We start from the raw sequence: 16,685 nt of genomic DNA, 5'->3' as shown, positions 1-16,685 counted from the left end.
GAGCTGGTGCCAGGTGCGCTGGGCACGGGCTTCTCAGCCTTGTTCTCTCGGCGCAGCCTCCTCTGCACTTCGGGGGAGTCGAGAAGACCGCGGCCGTAGGGGAATGGGACGACGGTCCCGATGGAGAGCGGGTCCCCTGGGCTCTGGACAGTGCTCGACCATATGGTGGAAGCCCATAGTTCCCAGACCAAAAGAACGCTCCACCCTCTCAGCCTTCCGCTCTGAGTGGTCCTAGAAAGATGGACACAGGTCCAGACACCTCAAGCTCACCCTGGCTCTATACAAGCAAAGCTTGATGATCCCTAAGTTTAGAGGTGGCAGGGCCAGTATCCTGACTTTAGCTCCTAGCTCTCAAGAGGATCAAGTTTTGCCTCGGGGCTGCAGTAGGGTTGGAATTTTGGAGGCCCAGATGCTTCATAGATGAGTGACTAACAAACCTTTTTCTTATTCCCACATCAGAGAAGTTATCTTTGGGGTCCTCTCTGAGAAAGAGCAGCATACCTGGTGAGTTCACCTGGGCTGATCTGGGCTGGAACAAGTATTCCTAGGAGTTTTCATGATTAATTATTTTTAGCAGTGTTACTCCCCTCTCCCCAGAAAAAACCTTGTACAGAGCCCCATAATATAAAGCTGATCTGTTCTACCTGAAGTAGACCCAGAGTGAAGTCCTTGGGGCCTATGTGGAAAGCAAAGGTGTTGTTTACAGGAAAGAGGAATCAACACAAAGGGCAGGCTAGAATCTTTGTGTAATGCCCACCCTGCATCCACTCCCCAACCCAGGGAAGCCCAAAGGTCTCTCCCTATGGTGGATGACACTTGGTGGGTTCCAGGTCTAGGCCTAAGGCAAGATAAGGGCTCCTTGTTCAACAGGACTTGTCAGAACAGTAGACCAGAGGTTATTCCTCGGCACACGCCCAGCACGGTACCCACCACCCACATGGATTTCTGGAGTCCAGAGGACCCTGCCACACCATCAAGGAACACCCTGTGGCAGGGATGAACTGTACTCTCAGCCCAAGCAATCCGCATGGCACTGAGCACAGACCACTCACTACCTGTGAACCTAACTCCCGGCCTCTCCCCTCCCCACTGCCTTCCAGGGGCCCTTCCCCAGTAATATAGAGGAAGCAAAGGCGAGAGGGTGGCCAGAGGCTTTGGCAGAGTGACATTTATTTGCCAGGTTCAGCAGGTACACAGCCCACCGACCTTCATACACCAGAGCAGACCCACAGGCATGCAGGGAGAAGGGCAGGACTACCCCCAAGTGCCAAGCGAGGGCCAGGACCAGTGCGGCTGCCTGCCCAGGCTGTAGTGGGGTCTGACAAAGGGCACCTGCCGGGAGCCTCCATTAGGAAACTGGGGAGCTTTGTTCCACTCCCTCATTCCAGCAAAAGCAACTCAGCATGGCTCAGAGGCACCTGGGCCTCTCTCCAAGCCTTGATAGAAGGGAAAGTGGGTCATAGACATAGAGGGGGTTCCTCTCTATTTTGTTGTTGAATTGAGAGAGCAGAAAATCTGCCCCCGTGAAGGGCAAACCCCGAATCAGACTATGGGACACTTGCCATACAGCAGGCCCCCAGGTATGGAGAGGACTGTGGACTGAGCCTGAGGGAGCCCATGTGGGAAGAGCCAGGGGCAGCACTCCTTGTTTGGCCCAGGGTAAGGACCCAGCTAGGCTGATACACTAGGTGCTGGGCCTGCACTCTGCCCTCCCAGATCTCATTGCCACATCCTCATTGCTCCTCCTTCCCTGTATTACTGGCTCAGGCAGTTCAGGGCACAGGGCAACCCACTGCAGGACCCAGGAGGGCAGGAAATAGAACAAGAATCTTGGGAGTGACTTCCCAGGGACAAAGATGGAGGCTTCTAGCTTCCAACTCATTCTCTTTCACTTCTGAGGACCCCCATGGCTACCAAGCAGTGCTCCCAGCCATGTGACCAGTCTTGTCTTAAAGCATACTGCCTGAGATTATAGCATTCTCTATACCAACCTGTTTCCACACCTAGAGCAGCCCACACACCACAGGCACATACCTTCATGTGCAGGAGCCTAAGACCGCTGACAGGGCCTCGCTGGAGGACCAGCTCTCAGGGCAAGGCCACCCAATTTAGGGCCTGGGAGAGGATGGGACCTGCAGGGCCTGCCTGGGGGAATTGTGAGGCAAAAAGGGAAGGGGGAGGGGTGCAGGGACCTCCTGAGTATCCCTAGAGCAGCATCCCACAAGAAACAGAAACTGATGAAGCTAGCAAGACAGAAAAGCCACAAGGAATCCATGCAGGGGCTGGGGCTGGTCCTGCCTCTGGCCTGCCCACCACTCACACACATACACACAGGAGATGAAACTGCTCTCCTGTGGCCCCCAGACATGCCCCATGCTGGGAGGCAGGGCCTGGGGAGAGCGAGGGCATCATGCCAGTGACTCTCTGTACAGTGAGAAGCCCCTCATCCACTCTCCCACCCTCCTGCCCATCCCCCGCCCCCCCACAGCCTGCCCACTCAGCTGGTCTCCTCCCTCCGAGACTCCTGGGCAGAGCCAGCAGCCTCTTCCCCTTTACTAGAGGGTGGAGCCTGGCCTGTTGCGCCCCCTGGGGCTGTGCTGTCCGGCTGGGCCAAAGCCGACTCAGGGGTGGCAGCAGGCTTGGTGGCCGGTGTGGCACTGCTTTGGGTAGTGGGCATGGTGCTCTCTTCCACGGCTGGTGTGGCTCTCCCATCAGTGGCTGGAGTAACACTTCTGTCGGTGGCTGGGGTGACACTCCCATCAGTGGCTGGGGTGATGCTCCCATCAGTGGCTGGGGTGATGCTCCCATCAGTGGCTGGAGTGGCACTGCCATCTGTGGCTGGGGTGGCACTACGGTCTGCAGGGGCTACATTATCGCTCTTCGTAACATCACCCGCTGTGGCTGGGGTGGCACTGCCCCCAAGGGCTGGGGCAGCTGCACTTGCAGCTGTGGCCCCGCCTGCAGCCCCAGAGGCGGCAGTGTCTGTGGCTGGGGCAGACTGGGCTGCAGCCGTGCTGGACTGCTCCGGTGCCCTGAGCCGTTTCATGAGGGTGGTCACTCGGACAGCCTTCTGAAAGAAGGACAGTGGAGAGAGGCTCAGAGCGAGGTTTACAGAAGCTGGATCCATTCCTTTGCGAAGGCCAAACCCAGACCATTCCATCGTGCCCTGGCTGCCTCTGACCAACCCAGGGCCAGGGACCCAGCTGCTCAGCACACCTGCCTAAGGTAGTAGCAGTGGCTACAGCTACACCTGACGGTTGAAGAAAAGCCTGTGTGTGGCTGCAGGGGTGTGATGCAGGCAAGAAACTGTGGTGCCAGAAGGAGCACTTGGGATCAAGCCAGGAAAGGGAGCCATCCAATCCTTACCTTCCACTTAGCCCTGGCAAAGTTCTTTTCAATCTGGGCACAGACACCATCCTTGATGTTCTTATCAGAAGCAGCATTGCCAGAAATCCTGGAAAGGGTGCAAGTGCGTGTGGATCTGAGGGGGTATGGCCTTCATGGAGACTGTGCCCAGCCCTTTCCTTGTAAGATCCAAGGATTACCAGGCAGACCCTCTGGGCTGGCCTGAGCTCTGGGTGCCCCCTGAACCCCAATTTGAGGCCTCAAGGATAGAGGCTGCTAGGTGTGAGGAGGACAGAGGCCAAGGGACCCCTGGCCTCTCCTCCCATCCTCCCTGGGCCCTGCTCACCACTCATGGGAAATGGCCTCTTCCGCGGTGATCCGCTGGTCTTGCTCCACCTCCATCAGCCTTGTGACCAGGTCTTTGGCTGGGGACAAAGCCAGGGAGAGGCTAGGCTTGGGCACCCCATTTCACTGTCTAGAGGTGATGAATGGGCTCGGGGATAGGATCAGAGTCCAACAGAGAAGGCTGAGAGCAGTCCCCCATGCCAACCCTTCACTCTGCCCTCATGCTGGGCACCTCCTCACCCGCCTGCGAAATGTCATCCCAGTATGGAGAGTCAAACTCATAGTCGCCAGCCAGGATCTTGCGGAAGAGATTCTTGTCGTGGTTCTCATAGTCATCTTCCTCCACCTCCTCATAGAAAGGTGGATTCCCTGAAAGCCTGCGCAGGGGCCCAAGGACAGGGTCACTCAGAAAGGCCATGGACACAGACCCCCACCCCACCTGGCTGCCAGGCTGTTTGCCGGCTTATCCACTCACAGGATGTACATGATGACTCCTATGGCCCAGCAGTCCACAGGGCGTCCATACCGCTGCCGGCCTACCACCTCTGGGGCTGCAAACAGTGTCCACCTGCTGGTCAATATCAGGCCTGGCCAGGCCTTTTACCGCTCACACCCATTTGCTGGGATAGGGACTTCCTTCCCCCCCACACCCAGAGCCACTCTTTGAAGTCTGTGTCCCACCCTGCCCCGCCCCCCTCCCTGCTTGCCCAGGTACTCGGGGGTCCCACAGGGCTCCTTGATGAGGCCATTCTCTAGCTTAGCCAGGTGAAAGTCGCTGATGACGATCTTTGAGTTCTTCAACCGGTTGTAGTAAACCAGGTTCTCCAGCTGCTCCAGCCAGGAATGGCATGTGGGTGGGCAGAGGAAGAGACCATGAAACCCTCAGAGGCGGGACCACGGCCCTGAGGTGCTGCCCACCCCAGCCCCAGGCCAGCTGCCAATTGACCCTTTGACCTGATTGCTGGCCTCACCTTGAGGTTCCTGTGCACGATCTTGAGTGAGTGCAGGTAGGCCACCGCCTCCAGGACCTGCCGCACCACGTTGCTCGTGTCTCGCTCCGAGTAGTAGCCCTGGTCCAGGATCCAGTCAAACACCTCCCTCCCCGTGGCCCTGAGGGACACCAGCCCCTGAGCCCGGCGTGGGCAGGATCGGGGGTGGGGCAGGAGCATGTGGGCAGGCTGCCTACACCAGGCAGCTGGCTGGGCAAGGCACAGGGACCTGGGACCCCAAGGGTCCAGAAGGGGGGCCTTCCCTGGCTGCAGAGGGCAGAGCAGGTAAAGACCTGGGGGACTGAGGAATCCTGGAACCCCAGACCCACACTCACAGCTCCAGGAAGATAAAGTACTCCTTGCGGGTCACAAACACGTCCACCAGTTGCAGGATGTTGGGATGCTTCACCCTGGCAACAGAGAGAAGAGCCAATAGATAGGGCTGGGTGAACCCCTAAGAGAGGCTCTGGTCGCCACTGTGAGCCACAGCAGACTAACTGGCCAGAGGCTGGTACTGCTTGAGGCCTCCAGACCTCGAAGCCCTTCCCGGCTACCTCCCCTACCCCACCCCACCTCTGGGCCTCATACTCACATCTTGAGGATGCCTATCTCATTCTTGGCTGCCTTCCGCACCTTGCGGCCATCCCGCTTCTGGAATTTCTTACAGGTGTGCAGCTTGCCTGTTGTCTTGTCCTTGGCCCGGAAGATCTCACAGAACTCCTCACTGCAGCCAGCAGGCACTCCACTCAGCCCTGGCTTCAGCGTGGGCTGTACTCCGCTCCCCTTTCCCCAGCCCTTGCCCACCCACCCTTGCCCAACAGACCCGCACTCACGTCTTGATGACCTGTCCCAAATCATATCTGTCAGTCACCTCCGATGGCTGGTTATAGTTCTTCTTGTCACCCAGAGTCACACACCCAAACGGCATTGCCAGGCTCTGAGCTGCGGGCAGGATGGGGTCTGGTTCAGCTGTACCACAGCCCACTTCTCCCCACAATGTAAAGGTTGTGTTTGGGAAACCCCAACCTGTCTCAGACCAAGTCAGAGGCAGAGTCTACACCAGGAAGGGCTAGAGGGTGATCAGGCTCAGATCCGGTGCCTGCTTTTCTGGCTGTACCTCCAACCGCTCAGCTTGGCTGCCCGAACTACAACAAGCCCCTGCGCTTATGAAAAATATAGTAAGCTGACATATCCGTGAATCCCTTTGCATTATATACAATCAAAAGAAGATTTATCAAATGATTTATTTAAATTTCAGTAATTCCACAGATGAAAGGGGTTGTATCTACCCACCCATCAGAGAATCATCTCCGCAAGTCTGAAGATGCCAAGTGTTGGCAAAGATGTGGAGAACACGAGCACTGCTGGTGGAGGGCAAGTCTCCCCTTTGCAAAACAGTTTGGTAAAACTACTGAAGTCGAACATATCCTGTGTACCAACAATTGCACTGCTAACTATGTACATTTGTGCAGTAGGACACTCGTACAAGAGTGCTCATGGCTGCAATATTCAGAATTGCCCCAAACTGGAAACAGCCCACATATCCATCAAGAGCAGGATGTATTGTGGTAGAGTCAGTCACACAATGGAATATTGTTACAAAACAGTGGAAATGAGGAGCTACAGCTCTACGCAAGCACATGGTCAATCTCACCGATACAGTGTTGAGTGAAAAAAATACCAAATACATATAGTGTGATTCTATTGATAGAGTTCAAAACAGGCAGAACTAACCTATACTGTTTAAGGATACAGACATACTGGTAAAATTATAAAGAAACACTAGGAAGTAAACACCATGAGTCTTTCTAAGAGAAACAAAGAGGTTGTGATTAGGGGTGGGGGGATTCTGGAGGATCTATTTCTGAACCTGAGAACCACCTGAGTCGTGGTTTAACAGGTGTTCAACTTTATAATAATTTGTAAAAATGTACATACACATATTGGGCACATTCCTAGATCTTTCTTATATTTCACAATAAAAATGTTAATAAAAATTATGGCTATCCATACTGAAGAATACTTGATAGCTATTAAAAAGCATAAAATAGATCAAAATGTGCTGCTGTAGGACAGTCTCTGAAAAAAAGCAGGGGACAGGATGGTGGGTAAAGGGTGCTACATTGGGGTAAATTTTTTAAAGTTTATATACCTGTGTACACTCACAGACTCTTACTTTTTTTTTTTTTTTTTTTTTTTTGCAGTACGCGGGCCTCTCACTGTTGTGGCCTCTCCCGTTGCGGAGCACAGGCTCCGCACGCACAGGCTCAGTGGCCATGGCTCACGGGCCCGGCCACTCCGCGGCATGTGGGATCTTCCCGGACCAGGGCACGAACCCGTGTCCCCTGCATTGGCAGGCGGACTCTCAACCACTGCGCCACCAGGGAAGCCCCTCACAGACTCTTTTCTGGGAGAAAATAAGAGTTCTCTTTGGGGGAAAGAATTGGGTGTCAGAGGGGCAGATTTGTATCTATTGTTTATTAATTTTCTGTTAGTATTTGTACTGTGATTACTTTTACTGATTTAATAAATACTGCAGGACTTCCCTGGTGGCGCAGTGGATAAGACTCCACGCCCCCAGTGCAGGGGGCCCGGGTTTGATCCCTGGTCAGGGAACTAGATCCCACATGCATGCCACAACTAAGAGTTCGCATGCCACAACTAAGGAGCCCGTGTGCTGCAACTAAGGAGCTGATGAGCCATAACTAAGGAGCCCGCCTGCCGCAACTAAGACCTGGTGCAACCAAATAAATAAATAAATAAATAAATAAATAAATAAATAAATAAATATTGCTTGGGGGATTCTTCAGAGGGAGAACCCCCATCTGGGTGGAGAAATGAGGAAAGGCTTTGAAGAAGAAGCAGCATTAGGGCTGGGCCTTAGAGGGAAAGGATTTGCCAGGAGGCATGAAGGGGTAATGGTCCAGAAAAGCAAGACAAGCCTGCCTAGTGCCTCACTGCCAGGGCCCACAGGAGACCTGGACCATCAGGTCCAGGGGAGAGGCCCCTGGCCAGGGGTGGCTATTCCAGGCACAAGGATGACCACATGCAGCTGACTCCAGTAGGTTCCAGGCACTCTGGCACCCGGACCATGGCACCCCCCAGGTCTGCAACCCTGCCAGCCCAATCCTCAACTGTGGTGCTGAGTGGACTGGCTCCAGCACCCACAGGAAAATGCACTCACAGCCCTTGCTCAGAGGTAAACTTCAGGAGGGGAATTGGTGACAGTGTCTGGACCTTTCCAGACCTGACCCAGAGTCAGCCTCCTTAATGCCTGGTTGGTGTGACACTGGGATGATAACACACTTCACACTAAGGCTGCATTGAAACTGCTCTGCCTCTGCTGACTATGCATAGTCTCCCTCCACCCCGATTAGCACTTGCTATGCAAAGGGGCTGGGCTGGGGCCTTGGCTACCTAGATGCCCCCCTACCTGAAGTGAGTCATAGCCACAGGTAGTGAAGGAGAGAGGAAGCCACCACCAGAGGAAGCAGCTTGGTCAGAGGGACTCTGCCAGCCAGGGTCAAAGGCCAGGACCCACACAAGCCCCCTGGTCAGCCCTGGCTGCTGCTTGCTTCCTCCCTGGCGGAGGTTACCCACTTCCCAGAGCACCCAGTCCTGAAAGTTATCCCTCAAATTTGCCCTCCGCTTTAGGGAACAAATTCCATCATTCCCGCATCCAGGTTCTTTGGGCTCAGGGAACACAAACGCATTTCATCAGTGTGATTCAAGCTAGGGCTTAAGCCATCTTGTGAGGCACTGCAGAGGCAAACAAGAGAAGCTTTGAAGATCGTCCCTGACTGCGTATCTTTGCCGCCATGGTCACAGCCCTGCTCCTGCATCTGCCGGGAAGGAGCTTGTGGCTAGAATCCCACTCTCACAGCTGAGAGCAGAGGCATGGCCACCCACCACTGCCGGCCACCCATCTCTATGCCCAAACAATCCGGGGGAGGGGACTTGCATCAGTCCCCTCATTGGTCTTATGTGAAGCGATTCCCTTCCCAGGCTGCAATCCAAGGGCCCTGTACTGGGTGGGAGGGTTGTAACTCAGCCTACAGGTCCCCCAGGAGGGCTGGGAGGGACCTGTGTCCCAGCTCTGCTGCTCTGCTTACACCATTCCCTCTGGCAGGAATGCCCTTCCCCCAAAGCCTCCCATCAGTATCCTATTTGTCACCGCAGAGTTATTTTTAACACTAAAAAAATCAGCAACTACCTAAACAACCAACAACAGGTGACTCGCCAGCTCAACTGTGTCCACCCAATGGCAGAAATTGTGGGCACTGGCAAGGGCACTGCCCATCCTGGCCTCTCTGTGGAGCAGCCTCCACATGAGCTAGGTGCTGAGACCAGGGCTAAATCTCTTCTTTCATTGTGATTTCTGACATTATAAGGTTATTTGTGCCACAGATTGGCTGCAACGATCCTGAAGCTCGAGGCTCAAAACCACCCTTCGCTGAGATAACTTCCACAAACTCCACCTCCACCCACCCCACACCAAGAGCTCCCTGCTCAGCCGCATGGCGTGGGAGGTTTTGTACGTGCCTGTCCCTGATCTTGGCCCAGCTTTTGGCCGTGCACAGGCACTCGTACCCGCAGGGACCCAGGGCTGGTCATAGGGGTCTGTCTCCACCATGGAAATCCGGGCCTCTGCTCAGTCACATCAGCCTGGAGCCATGTCCTGAAGCCTCATGGCAGGGGCAGGGACAGATCTGTCTCCTCCCTCCCACAGTGGCCCTGATCTCAGCCAGTCACTGCTTCTCCTCACCAACCTAACTGCACTCACTTGCCTCCACCCCCAACATGGCCCCAGGGCGAAGAGAGGAGAAAAGGGGGCCCTGCTTCAGATTAGCATCTTGGTCCCCTCCACCCCCACCCACTCTACCATCTGCTACCCACTGCTGCTGCCTAGGAGGCTGCCGGTGTGCGTACCAAGCCCCTGGCACCTGCTTGCAACAAGGGGGCCCTGGCCCCAAAGCAGGGAGAAGCTGAGGGACGGCTTCAAGAACAGTAGAAGGCCAGGCAGAAAGAGAGCGTGCATTTCTCACCCCCATGGCCTGGACAGCCCAGACTCAACATCCAACAATAGAGAGCTCCCCCAACAACGACACGGGACCTGGGCTCAGCCTTAAGTCCACACGGGACATGGGAGGGCACAGAAGTCCCATAGCTGCCGTTTCTCTAAAGACATGGTTCCTTCCATTCTCTGCAGAGAAACTGACTGGTGTGCACAGGGGGCGGTCCAAAGGGAGCTTGGGGGAAGTGCAGAGCCTGGGGGAGCCTCTAAGGGAGCCTGAGGGCCAAGCATTCCCTAGCTACTGCCTGCTCCTCAGGTCTGGCCCCTCAGGCAATGCTGATGGAGCCTCTGCCTTGGTAATAAAGGGTCCCCTAGGGACCCTACTGTAGCCTAAGACAAGTCTGGCCCCGGGGAGGCCGGAATAGGACAGAGGCCAGCTCCAGAGGCCCAGGGGTCCCACAGAGAGTCCTGGCCCCTCCTCTACTGGGGTCAGCCTGATTCAAGCACCACCTTTCGTAGCCATAAACAGGAGTTACCTGCCACCCTGGTCCTCTGCCATGTGGGGCTTCAGACCTTGCAGTAAACCTAGGGAGGCCAGTGGGGGCCCAGGAGGCCTCCAGCTGCCTCCCAACAACTGTGGGCAACACCTCCCAATTTAGTGGCAGCTGTGAACACCAGCCTGCAGGCAACCCCTCCCCTTCCCTGCTCTCCTCTCTCAGGGACTGGGGCTGGGTTTCCTGCTGTAATAGACATGCCTAGGCCCGAGCTCTGCCCAGCCTGCCGCAGAGACCTCACTCGCAGGATGCAGAACCGGCAGAAATAGAGACCTCACTCTCAGGTCTGTGTCAGGAGGCAGAGTCAACTTTCTCGCCCACTATCCAACTGCTTTAGGTAACTGGGCAGGGGGCTGCCCTGGCTGGGCCTCAGGCTCTAGCTAAATCATGGTCCGTAGTTCCTGCTGCTGACTCTCTCCCATCTAATGAGGGCGCAGGCAGAGGGCGGGGGTGCTCTCCAGTCTCAGGGGTGGGCATACGATCAGGTGCTGCCTCCAGAAAGTTCAGCCTTCAATAAGCAGGCAGAGCCAAGAGCCAGCTGGCCCCTTCCAGGCACCTGGGGTCCCAATCTTTGAGCCCCTGAAGGAAAATTCACTGGGGGCCCTGCTTCCCTGTGAGCGGAGGAGGGGAAATTCAGGGAAGGCCCCAGAGTAAAGGGTTGCTATGGTGATGGAAGTTTTTTAAAAAGGAGAGGAGAGGGGAGGGGAGGGGAGGGGAAAGGAGAGGTGTTATTCAAATTCTCCAAGAATTCCCTGAGACTTTGGCCTGATTCCTTCCCCATGGGTTCTGTGACCCTGGTCCCCATCAAGGAAGGGGAGGTGGGGAACTGAGAGACTTTAGAAAAGAGAGGGGCAGGGACACAGAGAGACAAAGGCAGAACCTCTGATGGAAGGGGAGTAAAGAGTTGACACAGTAAAAAGGATGCAGGCACAAGGACACAGGAGGGAAGGTGGGCAGGGGGTTTCAAAGGGGCCTGTGGATGCCCAGCAGAGCCCTAAGGCCTCCATGACCATGTGCTCTGCACACCGGGACCAGGAGCTGCCCCTGATGCCTGAACCATTGAGACTGACCCCTTCTGTATTCCCCTAGACATGCACTGAACTTGGTGTGGGACAGCCATAGCTCTGGGAAAGAGGCCAGCTGTTGCGGTCCCCTCAGAACAGTTCCTCAGCCTCTCTCCCTGTCATCGCAGCAGCTTAGGTGAGGCAGGTCCAACATGTCGAAGGCACAGGCTTGGGGGGTGGAAATGAAGCTTGGAGACCTGGTTGCTTCCCTTTACAGCCCCTCCTCTCAGCTGACCCAGCTCTGCCTAGACTCCCCAGCCACCACCCCCCATCTGCTGTCCTCTAGAGGCCCTGGGTCCCCAGGGCCTCTCTTGCAGCTCAGCCTAATTCCCTGCCACAACCGTCCCCCTCCCCGACAGTGGATCCTGTCTGAGGGCCAGAAACAGCACCCCAAGCAACCTAGAAACAGGATAACAACTGCACAGCATCCCTCCACTATGCCTCAGTTTCCCTGGATGGAGATCACTGACTCTGTGGTCTTCTCCCAGGGCAAGGACTGCCCACCTGCCAGGACAAGGGCTGGAGAGGAGGGCCAGAAGCTGATATGGGAAAAGCAGCCTATGGCACCTGGGGGCCCACACCACAGGGCCCAGCGCCTGACACCGAGGGGAGTGGAGACACCAATTTCCCAGCTGAGGAAACTGGGGCCCAGCAGGTGCCTAAAGCTGGCAGGAATCAACTGGGAGTTGGGGCGGGGGGCAGGAAGGGCACCAGGTCTCCACGGGTGGTCCTGGGCGGGGTTGGGGGGTGTTGCTCAAAGCCTGGGCCTTGGAGGAGGGTGGCAGGACAGGGGCTGGACTGCTGCAGACTGAGCTTTTGGTGAGGGACAGAGAGCCCTGCTCCCTGGGAGGGAACCTGGTGAAGCAGGCTCTGCCTAGCGGTGCGGACAAAAGCAGTTTGGCAGAGCTATGGGGGGCTGGGAGAGTCTAGGGTCTCTGCCAGACACTACAGGCTGGGGAAAGCAGAAGCTCACTCGCTCATTGTTCACCCTGCCAGCCGTGGGCCCTGCTCCCCACTGTGCTGCCACCCTGACCCCCTTCCCCAGTGCTGCTGACTCGCCCCCGCTGGCACAGCAACACACATGCGGGAGGCACACGTGTGAGCACCCAGCCCCGCACCTCCCAGCAGAAACATGTGCGTCCCCCAGCTGCACCACGCAGCGCTGGGTCGGTGTCCTGGACCCCCGGCGGGCCCTCGAGTTCAGGCTTGGAAGATGGATCTTGGCTAGGGGGCTGCTGGTCCCCAAGGGCTTGAGCCTCCTCCCCCACCCCGCGGCAGCCCCGCCCAGCCCCCTTCAGGTTGTCGCCCATAAAGAACTCTCGTTGTCATGGAAATTAGTGACTGCTTAGCGGGAGGGAGGGGGCCCGGGGGCAGTTGGGAGGGGCCGGAGGCTGCTCTGGGAGTCCAGAGGTACAGCTGAGCCCTCCGGCCCTACCCCCACGGGGCACCACGAATGTTGGAGGGTTAATGTTTTCACAATTAGGAGCCCAGCGAGACGTAGGTGGGATGGGGGACAAGGAGGGGAGATTGGCCTGGACTTGAGTCTCAGAGGCTTCCCTTGGGACCCCCTACCCGTCTGAGGCGATGGGGAACTTTAGCCCAACCCCGCACGCCGAGCCCTGCATCTGCAGAGCCCGCGTGCTCTGCCCCCGCCGGGACCCTAAGCCCTTGCAGCGCCCCGGCGCACTCGGCTACCCGAACCTCGAGCCAGAGACTCAATCCCCTAAGACCCCACAACGTACGTTCCGGGGGCGCCACCCCCTCCCGGGTCACCCCGCACCTGCAGCGCTGGTCGGTCACAGGGAGGAAGCGATCGCGGGTTCAGTGGGGCGCCGAGGGCTCCGGGGGCGGCGGGCAGAATCCGCTCCGGGCACGCGGGGCAGACGCGGCGCCAGCTGCAGCCACTTCGGCTCGCGAACCTCCAGCATCTCCCGCCGCTCGTCTGTTCGGATTCGCACCCCGGGCCGGGGGCGGGCTGGGGGCGGGGCCTCCCTCAGCCGGCTCCGCCCCGACCCTGGAGGAGCCTGAGCCCGGAATCTCACTCGAAGGAGGGCTGAGGAGGGGATGGCAGCAGAGAAGGTGAGCACTGGCCCGCCCGGCCCCGGCCAGGCTTTCGAAGGCTCCCTTAGGCCCTTGGACTGACCGGGCAACAAGGACCGGAGGGGCCTTCCTATGCCCATTGTAGAGGGTGCGGAGTAGAAGGTGTGGGGAAAGCCTGAGTCCTGGAGCTGCACAGGAGTGTCTTGGCAGGTAGTGGTCCCCAGGGGACTGGCGTTCTGCCCAGCTCCCCAAACCTGACCCAAAGAATGGAACCCACTTAGAACCAAGTGGGCAGTCGCTAGGGCAAGCTGTGCTACAGACAGGCCTCCCCTAGCTAGTAAACACACTGGGGTGTGTGTGTGCAAGTGAGGGCTCCAGACCTTGGTGGCAGAGTCTCCTACCCATCCTCCCCTCCCCTCCTGCAAGGTCCCATCCAGGGTGGCTGGCTCAGCCTGCCCCCTCCTGTGTGGCACTGAATTTCTCAAGCTCTGAAAGTTACCTATGACATGGCATAGACTCTGCTTTCTTGACAGTTTAATCACCCTCGAGCCCTTCCTGAACAGCATCACTACTGGTGGCCTGGGCTGGGATATGGGGATACAGGAGAACTACAGCACCATGGTGCCCCACCAGACATGGCCCCTGACTGGAGGAGGCTGAGAACTGCCGGGAAGAGCCTCTGAAGGAAGTCTTTGGCCATTTCTCTGTCCCTTGTCACAGAGGCACATGGACCAAATGCTTGCCCCGCCCCCCCACAAGCCTTGAGGCCAGTATCTGAAGGCCAGATTTAGGCTTCTCTGTGCCTGAAACTGGGCTCCACCCAACCAGAACCCTCTCAGTGAGTCTTCTGACCCCATCCTGGGTGGGGTCATCTCCCAACCCCTGGCCATGTTGAGTGAGTCTCTCCTGGATGGTTCCCCACAGCTGCTGACAGGAGTGACTGCCCAAGTGAGGAAGTTGGAGCTCGTGCTGGGGCTGGAAGTCTAGCCTGGGAAATGACTGCTCGAACAGGACCCCTCAATATCTTTCTCCAGAGGGGGTGTTGAGGAGCCCTTCACATCCTTCCCCGGTTTGGTCATTGCTTCCAGGCCAGGTGGGTGTCACCTCTGGGCTCCCTGGGCTCTGGGTGGTCTCATTCATGGCACCAACTCCACCACTGGGTAGGAATCTTCTGGCAAGCTGGACATCTGCAGGGCAGAGCTCTGTGTCTCATCTCAGTATGCTAAGTTCATGTCTGCAGAATGAATGAATGGCCTGGCACTCAGTCTTTCCTGCTGTCTGCCCACTGTCATTGAAACAATGGTTCTCTGCATTGTATGGTGCATCTGATCCTTGGCTTGCTGACCCCACACGTGGCACACACATTTTCTGCCTTTCCTGAAGATCATGGCTATCCAGGCACAGAAAAGCTGGGCCAAGGAGAAGCTGGAATGTGGGGGATTTAGAGGCAGGGGAAGAGGTGGCTCGCTACAGCCCTGCCTGCTGCTGGCAGTGCTCCACCTCTTCTTGGTCCTGTGCACACTCCATGTGCCTGTGGGTGAGCACGTGGCAGGGTGTATGTGCGCACGTGTGATTATGTCCGTGTGTGTGTGTGCTCTTATGCCAGAGGAGATGGCAACAGCACAGTGTGTGCAGCAGTGCCCAGGGGCGCATGTGTTTGCATTCTGTGTGCACCCAGGCATGCTTGCTTGCATGTGCACATGGACGCTGTAGCTAGCTAGTCCCTAGAGCCACTGGTCCTCTTCCTACCTAGCACAGGCCTCAGGGTCGTGGAGGCTGACTCACAGTGTGAAAGCTGGACATGGGAAGAGGGTGGACCATGCCCAGGGGTGGGTGGGGGCTGTGATGACCTTATATCATTGGCCATTTATAGTCTCTCCACGAAGGGCAGCCCCTCACTCTCAGGTGTGTGTGGGAATAGCCAGGTCTTTGCCCTTTGTGGAGAGGACAAACTAAAGATGAGAACCCAGGGTTGGGACAGGGGCATGGCTTGTCCCTCAGCTCCCAGCCAGAGGGGCACCAGCAGGGTAGGGCTTCAGTGTCTTTTTTTTTTTAATTTATTTATTTTGGCTGCGTTGGGTCTTCATTGCTGCAGGCGGGCTTTCTCTAGTTGTGGCGAGCAGGGGCTACTCTTCGTTGCGGTGCATGTGCTTCTTGTTGCGGTGGCTTCTCTTATTGCAGAGCACAGACTCTAGAACGCAGGCTCAGTAGTTGTGGCGCACGGGCTTACTGGCTCCGCGGCATGTGGGATCTTCCTGGACCAGGTATCGAATCCGTGTCCCCTGCATCGGCAGGCGGATTTTAACCACTGCACCACCAGAGAAGTCCTGGCTTCAGTGTCTTGGCTTCAACCTCCAGCTGCCCTCCAGGCAGGAAGTAGCAACATGAGGTGAATTCTTCCTCTCAGCTCTTCCAGGCCATGGAAGACATGGACCTTTATTCCTACCCCCACTATTCAGAGCCAGACAAGGTCAGGGGCCGTGGCTTCTAGCCACTCCCCTGACCAGAGGGACAGCGGGAGGCCCTTTAAAACGGAGTGGGGTTTGGGACAAGAGCAGGGCAGTTGGCACTGGCATTGCCCCATAGTCTCTATGAAAATCTCCTGACGAGGCCTTTACCCTGGCCACCCTGTGGGCAGAGGCTGCCCATTTTGGGAGGCACAGGAGGCAAAGGGAGCCCAAAGTTGACAGTTCTGGCTCCCACCAAAACTAGATAGTCAGAGAGGCAGGATAAGGTATGAGTCTCCATGTCCACAGAGACTACGAAGCAGGCCAGAGCCTCATCCCCCAGCTCAGGTTGTATCTCCCACCCAGGATTCAGGATTTATCGGCCCCCCACCCTGATTTCCTGCCCCAGGGAACCAAAGGCCAGCACTCCTATACCTTCATATTCTGACTGGCTGACAGAAGCACCTGCCAAACCAGCATAGAGCTCCAGCCAAGGTTCTGACTTTAGGAGGTATCTGCATTATCAGGCCAGCTCCCCCCTGGAAGCCCAGACTCTGACAGGGACCCTCCTTTGGGGTAACAAGTGCTCCAGGGCCCCAGCCATCTGTAGAACTGTTTGGCTGTTGTCAATGTTGCTGGCCTCAGCACCCCGTAGAGGGCCCAACATGGGAGAAGGCAAACAGTCTTTTCCTCTGGAGCTAGGGGAGGGGGCTGCCCCCCCTTCATGACTCACTCCAGGCTGTGTGGGTTATTACATTATGTTTGAAATTGCCATGGCAACGAGCTGGCAATCAAGGGTAATTGAGCTTGTCACCAGGGCAACAGGGCAAAACCCACAGCCGCCACTCTCTGTGGATGCCCTTGGGGTGCAATAAAGGTCAGGCTAG

At 56.8% G+C, this 16,685-nt stretch overlaps 1 protein-coding gene across 1 annotated transcript; it reads right to left on the bottom strand.

The window, feature by feature from the left end:
- Positions 1–2,497: 2,497 nt before the first annotated feature.
- CAMKV (CaM kinase like vesicle associated) lies at positions 2,498–13,253 on the bottom strand (the record flags this gene model as incomplete). Its single annotated transcript, XM_082638269.1, has 11 exons — positions 13,092–13,253; positions 5,513–5,621; positions 5,272–5,403; positions 5,015–5,089; positions 4,662–4,800; positions 4,398–4,518; positions 4,166–4,241; positions 3,931–4,067; positions 3,692–3,770; positions 3,367–3,454; positions 2,498–3,070 (listed from the first exon to the last, which is right to left on the bottom strand). Exons 2-11 carry the CDS (start codon positions 5,605–5,607, stop codon positions 2,498–2,500), a joined length of 1,515 nt encoding a protein of 504 aa, XP_082494395.1. The 5' UTR covers positions 5,608–5,621; positions 13,092–13,253.
- Between the last annotated feature and the right edge of the window lie 3,432 nt (positions 13,254–16,685).

Source organism: Mesoplodon mirus, assembly GCF_964341445.2.
Source record: "Mesoplodon mirus genome assembly, chromosome: 12".
Classification (NCBI taxonomy): domain Eukaryota; kingdom Metazoa; phylum Chordata; class Mammalia; order Artiodactyla; family Ziphiidae; genus Mesoplodon; species Mesoplodon mirus.
This window is presented reverse-complemented; position numbering and strand designations above follow the sequence as displayed.